At 31.9% G+C, this 17,735-nt stretch overlaps 1 protein-coding gene across 7 annotated transcripts in view; it reads right to left on the reverse strand.

Annotated features, from left to right (window-relative positions):
• CCDC171 (coiled-coil domain containing 171) overlaps window positions 1–17,735 on the reverse strand; it is a 418,598-nt gene that overhangs the window by 234,104 nt on the left and 166,759 nt on the right. For 6 of the 7 annotated variants that reach the window (XM_031961543.1, XM_023497955.2, XM_023497956.2 and 3 more), the window contains 5 exons: window positions 15,861–15,967; window positions 13,924–14,013; window positions 12,381–12,581; window positions 9,303–9,470; window positions 7,509–7,697 (listed from right to left, as the gene is read on the reverse strand). In XM_031961543.1, the coding sequence (XP_031817403.1) occupies window positions 7,509–7,697; window positions 9,303–9,470; window positions 12,381–12,581; window positions 13,924–14,013; window positions 15,861–15,967 (755 nt within the window). The remainder of the gene's footprint in view (window positions 1–7,508; window positions 7,698–9,302; window positions 9,471–12,380; window positions 12,582–13,923; window positions 14,014–15,860; window positions 15,968–17,735) is intronic. The other variant, XM_031961537.1, reaches the window with a different exon arrangement.

The following is a 17,735-nucleotide window of genomic DNA, read 5'->3' on the forward strand; positions in this document are numbered from 1 at the left end:
TGTCCATCAGTTGGAGAATGGCTGAATAAATTGTGGTATATGAAAATTATGGAATATTACTGTTCTGTAAGAAATGACCAACAGGATGATTTCAGAAAGGCCTGGAGAGACTTACACGAACTGATGCTGAGTGAAATGAGCAGGACGGAGATCATTATATACTTCAACAACAATACTAGATGATGACCAGTTCTGATGGATCAGGCCATCCTCAGCAACAAGATCAACCAAATCATTTCTAATGGAGCAGTAATGAACTGAACCAGCTATACCCAGAAAAAGAACTCTGGGGGATGACTAAAAACCATTACATTGAATTCCCAATCCCTATATTTATGCACACCTGCATTTTTGATTTCCTTCACAAGCTAATTGTACAATAATTCAGAGTCTGATTCTTTTTGTACAGCAAAATAATGTTTTGGTCATGTATACTTATTATGTATCTAAGTTATATTTTAATATATTTAACATCTACTGGTCATCCTGCCATTTAGGGGAGGGGGTGGGGGGGTAAGAGGTGAAAAATTGGAACAAGAGGTTTGGCAATTGTTAATGCTGTAAAGTTACCCATGTATATATCCTGTAAATAAAAGGCTATTAAATTAAAAAAAAAAAAAAAAAAAAAAAAAAAAGTTATCAAAATATGGTACAGTCCCAGGCAAGCAGGTACCCTCTACCAGCAAGCTTAGCACCATGTAAGCTGCCAAACTCATTAGTCTCCAAGAGTGCCAGCCACCCCCCACCCCAAACCCTCAGCATAGTACCAGACATGCAAGTCCCCAATGGGTGACACCAGTGTAATACCAGGTCAGGGTACTGCAGCAACTGCCACAAAAAAATCTGAGATAGTAAAGGCAAGGACTCACCTGAGCTCTCCCCCAAATTAATCTTTAAATAATGACTCTAAATAAATTTCTGAGTGTCAGAACCTAGAAAAAAGACAGAGAGAAATAATCTTCCTGCCCAGGACAATTTGAAAGGTCAGTAGGAAAGGTCTGTTCTAACAGGGTAAGGATAGAGAACTAGATGCAAGATGCGCAAGATGTGCCAGTACAGCCTCAAGCCCAGTAAAACAGGAATAGGCCTGGGGCAATTGAATCAGTGGCAGCAATGGTGGTTTCCAGATCTCTCAGCCCACAGATGCCCAAGACAACTTAGGCCCAAAGCAAGAAAGGTTTTCTGCTGAATTCCTCTTAAGTATCTCACTGAACATGATATTATCACTACCTGGGATGATGAGAAAAAGATCCAGCATCATGCTTTCTACAATGAGCTCTGAGTGTCAGCTTCCCTGAGAGTCAAGAGAGAAAAGGTGACTCAGTTATATCTGAGGGACTGAGCCCTCCCTGGATGTCACTGGGATGTGATGGACTCTGCCCATCTTGTGTCCATCTATCAAAGTTAGGCCCTTCACCGAGCGATTCTCCCTTTGGGTCCGGCTGGCCGTGATGTGACTGACGGAGGGTATAGTTTCACTCCCCAAACCAGAGAGCTCTACTACGCTGCCCTAATCTTAGAATCAGAGAAGGCCACTGCTCAGATAGCTTTTCTCTGGAAAGAGCCCCCTGAGGGCAGGTTATCATATTGGCCATGAGAGCTTCCACTGCCCAGAATCTCTTTTCCAACTATTCTTGTATTTCTAACAATTCTTAAGGGATCTGGTGGAATCCATGAAACTATCTTCAACTCAATCATGAAGCATGATGTTGATCCTGTAAGACTCTAAATGCCAAAACCATATTGCTTGGAGGTACCACCATGACCGAGGCACTGCTGGCAGTGTGCCAAGGAAGATTACATCCTAGACTCCAGCACAAAGATAAGACCACACATACTCTGAATTGAAGGATCCATCTTCCAGCACATGTGCATCAACAGGCAGTTCTATAATGAATCTGGGCCCTCCACTGTCTACCACAAATGCTTCTAAATGGATTGTTTATGGTTTTTAGGGTTTTTTAAAAAGTGTTGCATGATGACTGTGCAAAAGAGATGAGATTGGTGTGGCTTTATTTGTTCTTTTTGTTTTGTTTTATTTTTTTTGTTTCAGTTGTTTTGTTTTGTTTTGTTTTGGGCACTTGACTCAGGATTTAAAAACTGGAATGATGAAGGTAATGAACAGTCAAAATATATGCGAGGCAAACATCTCCAAAATTCTATAATGCATCTCAAGGACTCTGATTGCACATTTGTTTTGTTTGTTTTGTTTTAATACATCATTCCCAATATTGTATAATGCACTGTTATACAGAGTTACTTGCTTCTATCAACCAATCTACCAATAGAGCAAAGAAGTTATTTAACAAAAACGCAAATGGGGAGGAAAGGAGGAGGAAAGGTACTAATACTGCTTTCACTGTAAATTATGTAATCCTTAAAAAAAAACTTTTGCATATTCTACATTAATACTTGTTCCTTTCTTTAAAAAAAAATTGTCACAGCTATAAAAAAAAAAGTTCCATAAATTCCCTCCCTGCCCCCAACATCTCCCTGTAAGTTTTGAGATTGGTGTCAGTACTTGGGGGAAGGGAGAAGCTTTACCTGTACAATGATTTAAGACCAATTCAAATAAAAGTACATATGTTAAAGAAACTTGGAAAAAAAACTCTCTAAGGAAAACTCTCTTGGTATTCTAGAACCAAAGTGCAAAATACAAATTGGAATAATTCACTGATTATTATCTCCTAAAAGAGATCACACAATGAAAATTTCCAGGAATATTACAAACTCCAGATTTCCAGGACGAGGAGAAAATATTGCAAGTAGCCAGAAACAATGTGAGTATTGAGAAGCCACAGTCAAGATAACACAAGATTTAGCAGCTTTTATATTAAAGAATCAAAGGGCTTAGAATATGATATTCCAGAGGGCATGGTGATCAGAAAGGCCAAGTGATTTATCTAAAGTATAGCTAATAAGAGGAAGAGAATCGTGATCACAGGTCTTTTGATTCTAAATTTAGCACCGTTTTTATTACAATATAATTACAATTACTGCTCCAATCTTACCAAGGCTAGGCTAGATGCTGGGTATTACATGAGATTCCAAGATCCTTTTAATTATTATTATTCATTGTCAATTTATCTTGGATCACACATAATTATACCATGCACAGTAGAATGTAATCTGTCTGGGGGAAGGAATTACTTGCATTGATCTCAATAACTGTAGCATAAATCCTGACAACATAGTAAGCAATTTAAAAATATTTACTGAATTGAAATGAAATAAAATCTATCCTCTCCACTACTGATCTTCAAAGGGGTAATCTTACATAGGTAAAAGTTTTAGTAAAGTATCAAAAACAAGATTTCCATACAAGTTGTCCTCAAAAAGAAATTGCTATAAAACGCTTTCTTCTCATAAACGATTTGTAAAACAAACTGAAGTTTAAAAAAAAAAAAGAAATTTCATTCTTCTAGCTTAGTGGATTAATAAAAATAACCTATTAGCTAATAATAATAAAGATTAATTACTATTAGATTATTTATACTAGTGATAGTTAAGACTTCTGAAATGTAAGAGACAAAACAGAAAATAGAAATGAAATGATATATGTAAGAAATGCAAGATGGCAGGTCTTGCTAAAACACAAAGTATAATATGAGAAATATCATAATAAGCCTGAAAAGGAAGTTGATGTTCAAGTTTTCTAACTTACTGTATTCTTCTAGGAAACAAGCAATCACCAAGTTGTCTCTATGAAGAGATCAGTTAGCTTTGTTTAAATGCAAATTTATATTTTCCTTTAATTTTTTTTTGGGGGGAGGGGTTTCTATTCTTCTACATTGGGAATGGAAATAAACAGAAGGACAATCAGTTCTCTCTTTTGATGAAACTTGACACCACGAATTTTTTTCTATTAATGAAGTCTTTCTATCCTACTAATTATTTATTGTATGCAGGACACAAAGTTTACTTTCACAATTCTTAATTTTCTTTTTAACCATTCAGGAATATCTTACTATGTTTCCATTATATCTTTAGAATCCATAGCATCTTCTTCATCAACTGTCAATTTATTATCCTTTCTTGCAACATTCAGCTAGGTGACATAGTAAATAGGGGTACTACTCCTGGAACTACTAAGTCTTGAGTTTAAATCCAGCCTTAGAAACTTAACTATATCCTCCTTGACAAGTCACTTAATCCCTTGTTTGCCTCAGTTTCTTCATCTGGAAAATGGGAATAATACCTACATTCCAGGATTACTGTGAAGATCAAATTCATTAATAATTATAAAACATATAGCATCTTATATGCTATGTAAATGTTAATTATTATTAATAATTATTATTATTATCATGACCATAATCATTCATTCATGGGAATATACATTTGTATCTTTATTGCATATATATGTAAATATCTGTATTACACAGATATATACACATGAATATACACATATACATAACTACATGTGTATGCACCTATATATATATAGGTATGTATGTGTTTAAATATAGAATGTACACTGAAATATGTGGTCATGTGTGGTATATGTATGTCTTGATATGTATATATGGGTAGCATTTCTACATGTGGTAACATACACATCTATGGTCATGTATATATACATGCATACCCATATATAAATACCTAAGTGACGCTTTCTGTATTCTGATTCTTTACCTATCTCTCAGAAGGTAAACAGCATATTTTATTATTTGTCCTTGATAATTATGGTTGGTGAGTACACTGGTCAGAGTTCCTAAGTCTTTAGGAGTTATTTGTATAACAATATTGACGTTAGTAACAACGATGATGATGATATTGCTGTATAAATTGTCCTCTTGGTTCATAGGTTCTTCTCATGTTTCTCTGAAATTATCCATTTCATCATATTTTTATGCCACACTAGTATTCCATCATATTTGTATACCATAACTTGTTTGGCCATTCCCTAACTGGTACACATTCTGGTACACATTCCCTTAAGTCCTCATTATTTCTCATTTCAGAAAGAGCTAGAAATATTTTAGCACAGAACAGTAAGTTTAGTTAATTTGTTTTTCCTAGGACTAATTCTTTCCTTAGCCCACCATCTCTCTAATTCCTTTCTTTTTACTTGTTGAATTAAACACATTCCTTTACTCAACTATGCATACATATTTTTCCCTCCTCTAACAAATGCAGCTGAGAGTGTCAACCACTTCCCCCATTTCTTCTTCATTTTTTGATACATTTTTACTCATATACCCGGATTATGTGAAATTATTTTCCCTAACCATGTTTCTTCTTCCCCCTTCTCTCCATGTATTACTCTTCCCCTTTTAAGATCATAAAGATATAAACATACCATGTCCAAACTTTCTGTCTAAAAAACTCTGAGATGTTTTTTTACATGGGTCAGAATAGGTGCAGCCTCTCATATAGGTGAGGAAACCTTCAATCTGAGATCATCTAGAACTAGAAATTACTTTCTCAGATCTAGTGATGTAAAATTAAATGATAACTTATCTACCTACCTGGATAATCAGGATGTAGCATCAGGATAATAGTACCTATAATGAAACTATTTATTTCCTTGACATTAGACCATTAACTTGTGATAAGATGTTTGGATAATTGTTTCTTATAACTTTGTTTTCTATTAAAATATCTAGTTTAGATTTGTAAACATGAGTATGTTCACATAAAACTAATAAAAAATATTTGAAAATATATATGTATATAATATATATTTGATGTATAAAACTGGAATCCTCACACGGCAAAATTTAGAAAACACTCTTACCATTAGTTATTAGGCACAAATCAAATTAACTGATAAAAAAATATTAGGTCCCTGACCAAAATCAGAATTTGAGTACAAGCTAATACCCATTGCCCATCTGCAGAAACTCAAATATTTTCTTGAGGGAGTAAGTTGACTAAATGAGATGGAAAGATACAGATGACCCATGGCTGTGCAAAGAGGAATCTTTGTCACTGAGTCCCAGTATAAGATGTGCTTACTGGGAAGCTCTAAGAACCACCAAGTTGATAGTTCATTCCCAGTGGGATTAAAGTTTGTCTTGTTTAATAGAAAATAGAAACTTATGTTTGCATATACATGATTAATAAAGTTTGATTGAGAAATGAGAAACGTTAAGTCTAATTAATGTTTCAGCTGCACTAGTTGGCAAATTGGTTTTGGCACCATGATACATTATTACACAATTAAGAATTGGAAGCGACCTTAAAAGTGATTATGGGTTAGGTCTCACATCTCAATTTTACTGCTAATTTAAGTTTGATATTAGAATGAAGTAAGTATGATATTTCAACAATTAACAAAATTCAGCACTTGACAGAAGGAAATTTCCTTGGTCAGACCAAATCGCCCATTATAATTTGCTAGCCAACTTCAGACTCAGGCTTAATGGAGATTTTTTTTTACGTAAGTGACCAAAAAGTGATTTCAATCACTCCAACCTCTGGTCCCCTAAAACATGTCTTGAAGATAGTTTCATGACCTTTTAAAGAAAAAATAACCTAATTTGTATGGAATCAGAAGGATTAGACTCTTGCTCCCAAAAGTCATCTAGTCCAGTTCTCAGATTTTATAATAAGCCAGACAAGGCCAAAGAGGTTAAGCAGTTGTCCTAAGGACAGAGAAAAGTTCCAATGCCAAAATAAAACAAGGTCATCACACATTACGGTGGGCTTCCAAATCTGGTCCTTACGAGAGGCAATACTCCTACTTGTGGCCCTCACTCAAGCAAGTGTCTAAGGTCCATTGTCATTATCTATAAAGAAAACAAGTACTGACTCACAGAAAAAACAGACAATATCTTTACTTCAGGCTATAGTACCTTCATACTCAAGTTAAATCTATGAGTCTATTGAGTCAAATATGGAAAAGTTTGTATTGTCATTATAATAATCTTGATTACGAAGGGTCCTAAAATAGCAATTTCTTAAATATTCAATTTATACATGGAAAAGTATGGTATAATCAGCATCAAAATGAGTTCTGCACACTCCAATTCAAATAAAAATAAAAATATTTCCAAGTCAATTATTTTAGTACAGGACTTAAAAATGAATAAAATATTTACATAATGCCAATAAAGGGGCTACTGAAGCACAGAAATCATAAACCAAACTTTAGCTTGAAATAAATTAAAATGGCAGCAAACTGATATACTCTTCACAAATGGAACCAACACTGAAAAAATTTACTATGACTACAACTATGAGAAATTTTAGAATGATTCTGATATTTTATTTTATACTTTTAAGCTGACAAAAATTTAATGATGAAATATTTCAGGATTAAGGAACATATATTTGGAATACATTAACCACATATCTTCATTTTCTGAAGAAAACCACAATTAAGAATTAAAATATGTATATGTCTGTATGTGTATATATGTGTATGTATTTATATATGTGTGTATCTGTATGTAATTCTCAAAACTAGTTTTAATTTTATTAGAATTCTATTATGGTTCCAAAACCATATGTAGGGTGTGGAGAAAAAAATACAAACATTTTTCAGCGCTCTAGTAGCATACCTGTGCCTTCATCTGAACCTCTCGGAGGACTTCAGTATACTGCTGCTCCAAATCCTTCTTTTGTTTCTGCCAAGAGGTCTCCTGTGCTTTAATCTGTTCTGCCACTTTATTAAAAGTGTCTTCCTGGGTCTGCTGAAGCTCTCTTAGAGTATCAGACTTGTTTTTGCAAATATATTCTAGATGAGTTATCTAGGTGGTTATATGGTAAACAAAAGAACTAAGGTCAAATCATGTTTTCCAATTCACAATAAGCTTTTTTCTCAATTTCATTTTCTACCTAAATGATATTTTTAAAAAGCCTAAAAACAAAATTAAAACATTAAAAAACTAAGATAAGTATATTCTGTGATTATACTTCACCTGAAAATTGAAACATTTAGTTCAGTATTAACATCTGGTTTTACTATAAATATTATTTCTTTTTTCTCCAAATAAGTTGTTAAATTTAGTATATATTTAAACAAAAATATTCAGTAAATAATATCAGCAAAAAATTAAGTTAGAAACTGTACAATTCCCCTTAAAGCAAAAATCTCCACTTGAGAAAAGCTCTCCAAATCTGAATAAAATGTGTACAATAAAATAAAATGTTTCATATTGGTTTGAGTACACATATAAGAAAAGTTGAGGAAAGGCCCTTTTCACATATTCATTTTTCATCAACCAATAAAATTTGGGAATAATAATAATGACTGAAGTTCATCAAAAAAAAAATCTATAAAATCACAGTAGGTTTAAATATGATTCTAATAGTTAATAATGATTAGCATCATTAAAAAAAATTCTGATCAAACAGAAAACAGTTTTAAATACATCCAAAATGTTAAGTATCATTTATGCTATCCCTAACCTTTCCCACTTTCATCCTTCCTACAACATTCTAGTGATCCTACTAATAGCATCAGAGCCAAAATTATCAATAGTAAGGAACTCCTGAAGTTGGGCCAAGAAATTGTTTCATGTCTCCAACAGATGAGAAACTTATGGAACCGTTTTTCTCTTCCTATCCCTCAAGAGCAAATGTCAGTGCAGCCAAGATCTGGAATCCTTCTCCTAGACCACATGAACATAGTTCTGACCGGCTAATTCAATAGAGCCAGAAAATGAACCAATATCTTTACAGCAACATGTCTGCTAAGCCAGTTTAATTTATTATAATCTAAAGAGGGATTCTGAATGTGTTTCCTTTGGAAAGACTAAAAGTTTAAGTCTTATGAAATAGTAAAGTAACTATATAAATATACTGTTCTAACCCCTCAAAAATATTTATTATATTATGAGTTAATGATTTTATAATTAATATATCATTACCTTTTAGAAAACATGTTATAAGCATATAATTATTTTAAATTTATTCTTAAAATAATACTACCTCACTTTTATCAAATCAGGTTTTTAAGATTATTTTTGGATAACTATAGTTTGCTTCTGTTTTATGCTAAGATAAAGTGTTGGTTTATTAGAGTAAATGACTAAGTCCTTTGAATTGCTTCATCAGTAAGATTAATTTATTTTCTTTTAATTAGGTCCCTGTGGCTAATACTGGCTAGTAGTATTAGCATGTCCTGCACAGAAAGTGGAGCTTAGAGACTTCATACAGACTTCAGTCACATTTACATGCCCACAGCAATGGCATCAAACTGAGTTGTAGACAAGCCGTAATTAATGGTATTGAATTATTAACATCCAAATTCTTTTTGAAATAAGATGAATGTCAGCCTTTCTTAATGATACTGTGATGTGGACAAATGTCACTGAATTTAATAGAGGTATCTGGTGCCTGAGGACAGTTACCTTCTCATTAGCCCTGTTGAGGTCTAAGATCAGGGCATCAACATTCTCCTGCAAGACTGCACAAAGCTCAGACCAAGAGAATTTATCCAGCATGCCTTCTGGTTGTTTTATAAGCACACAGCCTGCTACCAAGTGCTGATATAAAGTATGAAGGAAGGTTAGCTTCTCCTGTGAGGAAAGCAAAAATATTAACTTCAGTATATAAACACTGTAGGATCCAAATGTACATATATTTTCAAAATCTGAGCATGATCATAAGAGAAAACTTCAAAATGTGGTAGTTTTAATGATACTATTTTCACATTCTAGGAAAAGGAAATGCAAAGATTAAAGTAAACTGTTTACAAATTATAATTCATTAATATTTATAACTATAATATATTTTTCTTGAGTTTTTACCAAAATTTATTTAATCCAAAGTACAATTTAAAATGTTGCCATGATATTTTAAAGAACTTCAATAATTTCAGCATTTACCATGTATATAATTGCTCTACTTCCTCCTTTTCTTTCTAGCTTCCAAGATTTACTCACTTCTTAAAGGCAATTTATCCTAAGTCCCTTAGCTTATCAACTAGTGAAATGAGGAATATAAGGCAGAGAAGCCTACTGTGTTTTTTCACAAATATATGTTCTTCTGTCCTATCATTAAACATATAAAAAATATATGAGATTTTCATTATTACAAAGAGCACAACTCAATTTCTATCAATTTGATAGACAATCTGTACAAAAAGTCAAATTAGAAACATCAAATAAAATTGACCCATTAAAATGCATTAGGAAATTGAAAAAACACTATTCACCTAAGAGCAGAATTTAACATGAAGCAGATAACATTTATTTTTAGAGTCTGGCCCAAGGCATGATTCTGAAAAAAAAGTGAAGCTAGAGTATAAAATTTTTATACATAAAATACAAATTAATAAGATTATCTTTTACTACACTTCTATTTTTAAAAAAAACTTATGAGAAATTTATAAAAATTATACTGTACCATAAGGAAAATTATAGGACTTCCTTCAGAGATTTCCCCTCAACTTATGTCTCTTATACTAATGCTATGCAGCACAGCAAAGTACCTTTTCTATACAGAGCATTTCAAAAAAAAAAAAAAAAAAAAAAGAAAGAAAGAAAGAAAAGGAAAGAGAAAAAAAAGGAACATGACTTTAAAATTAAAATCTATGTTTAAATCAAGAGAGTTTATAAATGTGCTCTGAGTTGTTCATTTGACAGATTAATATTCTACATTTTTCAACTGCTAAAATAGTCAAAGATCTTATTCAAAACAAATCATCTGATGTAGTGTAGGGACATTAAAAAAAATTCTCTAAACATATCATCAAGTGATCAAGAACTTTCTCAGTGTTAACAATTAATAGTGTTGCCATTGTATTCTTTTTGCTTGGACTATGATAAACCAGGCACGATAATCATCCATTTGGCATGAAAAAGAAATCCCAAGACCCAAAATCAATTTGCACATGTTGAATCCAACCACAATGCTGTAGACATGCTGACTTTACAATATAGTCAGGCTTCTAGTTTCCTTTACTTTAATCATTATCTGATGTGTAGAACAATTCCAACTGCTTCATGTGGACACAATTTAAATCCCAGACTGTAAAAATGATGGAAAGAATGTTTCTGTTTCACTCAGTTGGCATTACTGTTCATATTTGTTAGAATAATAAGCTCAATATGCAGAACAACTCAGATAAGTTCATTGCTAACTAGTCTAGCTATATACCAAGTCAAAATAAAATAGAATACAATTTATTTGGTTAACAAATAATTCTTTTATGAGACAAACATGTTTTGCTACAGTATAAATTAATTTAATTGAACAAATACATTAAACATCTACTGTTTGTAAGGCATTGTGCTTTAAGCAATAGTGATATAAACTGGATAGATACCTTACTCTCAGGGAACAAACAATCTGATCTGGGAGAAAGATAAGTGTATACAAACACTGGATTTAAAAAAAAAAAAAAAAAGGATGCAATATCACAGGAAGATATCTGAGCAAAAAAAAAAAAAAATAGCAACAATAATGATAATAGCTATTTTTTAATATGATAACTATTCAGTGCCAGGAATGTACTATGCTAAATGCTTTTTTTTTTGCAATATTATCTCATTTGATACACATTATAACAACCTTGGGAGATGGATTATTATTCTCATTTTACAACTGGGAAACCTAAGGCAAACAGTTTAAGTGACTTGCCACAAATCAGAGCTACTAAGTATGATATCTAAATTTGAATCCAAGTCTTCCTGAATCCAGGACTAGAATTCTAACACAAAATGCTCCTGATTGGGAATAGGGATAGGAGGCTGGTTGGCATAAGGAAACATTCCAGACAGAGAAGATAAGGAAGCAGAGGGAGGACAATAACATCAAGTAAAAAATAATCAAACATGGCCAGAAATGTAAAACATATTAAAAGAATAATATAAGGCTTCAGGTATATTTGAGCAGGTAGAGTCAACCTTGAATGACAGGAACAAAAGTTCATAATTTATTCAATAGCCACAGAAAGTCACTGCTCAAGTTTTTTGAGAAAAGGAGCAACAGGATCACAACAATAAATTAGGAAGGTTAAGTAGATAATGGTATAGAGAATAGACTGAAGAAGGAAGACTCCAGCTAGGAAGACAAGTTAGAAGACTAATGAAATAATTTAATTGAAAAGAGAAAAGATCCTGAAACAGGAAAAACAACATGTGTAAACTATCATGTTGTGAGTCAAAATGTAAAAACTAAAGCAGGCCTTAATGCCTGGTGTTTCACAGATTTCTGAGATTTAATTATTCTAAAAATTAATACTCTGGAATTATAAAATATTTAGATTTAGAATTAAATAACAAATATTTCATCTTATAAAACTGTAAGATAAAAGAAGTGATCAATTTTATGGATATAATATGCATATTTCAAAATACATAGTATAAATTCATCTTTGGAAAGAAATCACAGTAGACCAAAAGTAGCCATTTTGATGTATGTAAATGCATAAAACAAGATTAGTTGAAAACCTTTTCTGACAGTGTTTTTGTCTCTAGTAATACCTCAATATCCTTATGGAAAGCCTGGGAAAGCTTCTGGATTTCATTTTCAGATTGTGCTACTCGCATTTTCTCTTTTTCCCAACAATGTAAAACATTTTGGAGTTCCACTTTTAAAGTGCCTATTATAGATTCTCTGTCTGCATACTTAGTTCGCAGGTGATTTAACTCTTGATTGACATTAACCAGTTTATCCTGTGCTTCCTGTCAAAGATACCAAATAAAAAGTAACTAGTAAGTTTATCTGATAAAGCACTTGAACAAGTGACTTTTCAAAAAGCAGAATGAAGTAATAATTTTTTTTCCTAGGGGAATGGGGAGAAAAAAGTATTGAGTTAAACCAGAAAGATAGTTTGATTTGAAATTAACACAGATCCTGAAGATTTCACTAATAAACAAGAGTGAATAAAAATTACTGTTATCTTGTTTCTTTTCATTCTCAGTTTTCTGTTACTTCTTTTTCTTTTGAAGAGTTACTAGCCCAATATCATCAAACATAATTTCTTCAGTTATTATATATATAAAGCATATATATATATATATATATATATGTGTGTGTGTGTGTGTGTGAGATAAAATATATGCTAAATTAGAAACCTGAAGTATAGGTTAAAAGTTCTTAACTAAATTCCTAATTATTTTGTTGATGTTTATGTTTTTACGACAATGTTTTACTTGCAAATTTGAAAACCGAAAATGTTTTAATATTTACAACAAATTATTAATAAGATGCTTATCTGCCAGTAAAGCCTTTAATAATAACAGAAGTATATTTATCTTTCACTATTAAGTACTTACATTGAGAAATTTTGGGCTATTTGAACATCTCATGTACTTATGATATTTATATATTAAAAATTTTTTTAAATATTACTATGTATCTCTAAACTAATACAATAAAAATTACACCAAAATTGGGCACTCAGAAGTTTTTTAATTTTGTTTTGGCATAATAAGATGCCAGCTAAGAAACTTAAAAAGTTTTAAATATCAGAATAGCACCTTACAAAGCTGTTTAAATTAGTAACTTTTAGTTTTTCTAACAAGAAATGACATTATTTCCCAAAATAATCAAAATATATTCCAAATTAAAGATTTTCATTCTTTTTGTAACAAATTATTTTAAAAACAACACTATATTTTACATTTTATCATTTTTGGAATTTATGATATTAAGTATATGAATATGGAACTAGATTTATATGAAACTAGATTTAATTTAATCTTACACCTATTTTCCCAGTAACATAAAAACATAACCAAATAATGTATGTAAAGAATGACAAAATGCTATTTAAAAACCTTTGAATAGTAAAAATTTTGCAATATAAAACTAAGGGTAGTATATATAATATGTATAAAATATATTCAATAAAATATATGAAGGTAAAATTTTCACTGTTCTGAATACAAATTTTTTCTTAAACATGAAATTTTAATTTATCTTAAAATTCAAAAGTATCCAATAAAAAAATTTATGAAACATAAGAACAAAAGAAAAAGTTCTATTTTCAAAGGGGAAAGAAAGTATTCCAAACAACTATACCTTAAGACTTTTGCTTTGACATTCCATCTCCTGTTTAGTAGCATCAAGTTCCCTAAGTGTTTTTTCAGAAGTCATTTGCAGGTAGTTTAGCTAATAAAAAATGAAATAAAAACAATTTTTTTTTAAATTTGACAAACAGTAACATAAAAAGCTAACACTTAAATATTTTATTGTATAACCCGAGAGTATAGAAGATCATCTATTTTAATTTTTTGAAATCAATCTCAAAAATGTAATTCACTTCATTTATAGGTACATCTAGTTCCTGTCATAAGCTTATATTATGAAAAAAGTAGAAAAGGTACTCAAGTTTAAAATCTCAGCGGCATTTTTATAAAATTTTAGTAGATGCCACAAATCTTTATTTTTTAATTTTTATTTTAAGTACTTTAACTGCTAAATTTTGTAAGCACAAAAAGCCAAAATCAGTAGTATGAACAAGAAAAACAAGGATAGAGATGACTGCTCATTCTACACATGATGAAGGTATTCAGTGGGTCTCTGGCTCCATATGACAATTTCAGGGTCAGTCACATGCAGTCCCTACTGGGAAGGCTTGTGGCAGGTCATCAGTTGGTCCTGCACTGCTTGTGATTTATTTTCTTTGACAGTTCATTCTTCTTTCTGTCAGACTGCTTTTTTTGCTTTCTTTTCAACCACCCCCTTGGTCTCCCCACTGCTGTCTCTGGCACTGTTTCACAACAAAGCGCATTACTAAGCCAAAGCCTGCTGAGTCGACTTTTCAACTGCTCTGAGGATCATGTGACATTCATCCTCCCAAATAACAATTCGCTGTGGGTAACATGTTCCTGGTTACTTTGCAGCTTCCAGACCTGGGCCTCAGAAGAGTTTCATAAACTACTAACAATATTAGTTCTTATCTCACTGGGAAAGTCCTAAAGATATTTTTCTGTTTACAGAAATGTGATTATTTCCAATGGTCACTTTTTTGTGATGCTTGAACAAGCACAAAGAGCATAATAAAGACAATTAATTTTCTTCATCTCCCCTAATAAAGGGGGTTCAGAGAGGGAAGTCTTCTAACACTGAAAGTTAATGGCTTTATCATCAATCCATAGTGCTGAGCACAATGTGTGGTATACAGTAGGAACTTAATAAATGGTTGTTGACTGGATGACTTGACTCGTGAGGCCAATAAAAGCCAAAGTTTGTGAATGCAAATTGAAAATCCAAAATCTATGCTATGTAACTTCTTGCTTTGAATAATCTGTTCATTGTTTTGTTAGCTAATTACATCTAATATAATTATTTTGTATTATCTAATTTGACAAAATGCAACTAAATAAACTCTTCAATTTTTAAGCAACAAATTCATAAAACATTTTAATATCCAAGAAGATCATCAATCAACACATTAAAATAATATAAATAAGGTGATAAATATGAGATGAGGTTTTTCAGTCAGTAAATAAAAAGCTTCCTAGCTACATCAAACAGACACTTAATTAAAAAAAAAATCTAACTACACTTCGCTCCCTTTAGAACTGTAACACAGATTTCTCTTCCATTTTTCCTAAGTGATGTCCTAAATAGAAAGGAACAATTCACAATTCTTATTCAATAATGTACTAAATTAGATATTATTTTCTAAATTTCCAGTTGAAAATGTATAAAATTTAAATTTATTATTTAAATGTTTAAATTAGTTTTTTGACAGTAAACTAAGGAGATGAGGAAGTTAAGAAATAGAAAATAATTAGGAATTCAAAAGTTTAGGATGATATAAGAAAATTAAATTTGTGACATTACTTTAGGGTAAGCTCAAAGAAAAAGCTGTGACAGAATGTTTCTTTTTTTGCTATCACTGAAAGCTGTCAATTCAACATTCTCAATCTTTTGACCTTTGTAACAAATAAGGAATATGTACTACGAAGGCCGAAGGCTATGTATGTGGAGCCAAACAGTGCAAGTATTACCTCATTAGATGCATCTTCCAGCTTGTTCTGGTAATCTGTCAAGGTATGCCTCAAAGTCTCAAGGACAATAGAGAAGCTGAGAGCTTTATCTTCGTCCTTGTGGATGCCTAGAGAAAAATAGAGGATGAAAATAAAGCTCTTCAAGTCACAGACAAAAGCTAACCAAACTGTAACAGAGATATAATTACATAAGGCTGCAATGACAATATGGAACATGGAACAGTAATCTTATTCTCCATATGTTATATGGACATGTTTTCATATCCTATTAAAACAAATGGTCAAATTAAAGTTTCTAAAGTAGCAGGTTTAAGTATGTAAGCTACTCTGCCTTGATGAAGTCCACATGCTGCTGTTATTTTTTTCCTATTTGTCAGTGACTGATAATTTGCTATGCACCTGTTACTTTTCATATGTAAAGGTTAATTTCTTTTTCCTTTTTTTCAATATGCTTTGGTTCTTAGTATTTTTGACCAGTCAGGCCACTTCTTATTTACTATTCAATCAACTTAATAAAGAACTATTAAGCCCAAGAGCAAATAAATTTCTATTATGCTTGGAAATATCTTTCAACCCTTAAATTCTCTTAAGCTGCTGTCCAAAATAAACAATCAAAATGCTATTATCTACACAGACCTACATCATGTTTCAATTAAAACTCTTTAAAACGGATACACTCATTGTGCAAATATGTATATTTCCATTTATTTTACCCTCAAACTACATTTTTCAGTTGAATTGTTTTAATCAGTGTAACATGGTCAAATACAGTTCAAAATATTAATATAATATGGTCAATAGTTTTTAAATCTTTTGATTGATAGGCTATGTTAATATTCCACTTTTCAATAACTATCTATGTCTTGTAATTTCTACTTTCATAGTATATGATATAAATGGTCCCTTTGTTCCCATTATCAGCCATAACCTCACACAGACTCATCACAAATTGCTTAGACAACAATAACAGTTATTGTTTAATGAGTCTCTTTGCCTCAATTCTCTTCTTATACCAATCCACACAACTGCCAAAATGACCATCCAAAAGTGTAAGTCTGACCATATCATCTATTAAACAATAAATGTCAAGTGGCTCCCTATTACCTCAAAGGTCAAATATAAAGTTTTTGTTTGATACTTAAAATTCTTTATAGCCTAGCTCTCTCCTACTTCTCCTGTCTATTACAGCTTATTATCTTCTATCTCCTCTACACAGGTACACTGGCTTACTGGTTTTTCCTTGTACATCTCCTGATCTTTTCATTAACTATGTCCTCCATGGTATGAATGCTCTCCTTCCTCACTTTCACTCAGTTTCCCCAGCTTCCTTAGGAACTCTGAATAATACATTCTACATGAGATCCTGCCCAGTCCCCCACCTACTAAGTCCTTCTCTAAGGTTAGCTTCCATCTGCTCTACACATATCTTTTATGTCCTTACTTTCTTCCTGTCTCATCTTTTGTAATTGTAAGCATTTTGAGAAAGGGTGTTTTTGTTTTGTTTTGTTTTTGCCTTTTTTATCTCCCCAGTACTAAGAATATTAGTTGACATAAAATAAGTACTTTATAAAGACTTGCTGATTAATGATAAATTAAGCATAAGTGACTCTTCTGGAGCTACTCTCCTACTCTAATTATCCCTAGGTCCACAGAAGATAGCAACTACATCACCTTTCAGGATTCTAAGAATAACCTTAATTGGTTCAGATTTTCAAGATCCACAAGAAGAGTCCTCTCTTATTAATAGCTAGACTAAATTCGTTTTTAGAAAGGGTTTTGACTAAGCAGGCATATCAAGGACAACTGATGCAGAAATAACTTCTCAAACTGGGGGTGTATTTTTTGGTATACATGAGGCCCCCAGAAGAGTGGGTT

This window comes from Sarcophilus harrisii, chromosome 1 (genome assembly GCF_902635505.1).
Source record: "Sarcophilus harrisii chromosome 1, mSarHar1.11, whole genome shotgun sequence".
NCBI classification, from domain to species: domain Eukaryota; kingdom Metazoa; phylum Chordata; class Mammalia; order Dasyuromorphia; family Dasyuridae; genus Sarcophilus; species Sarcophilus harrisii.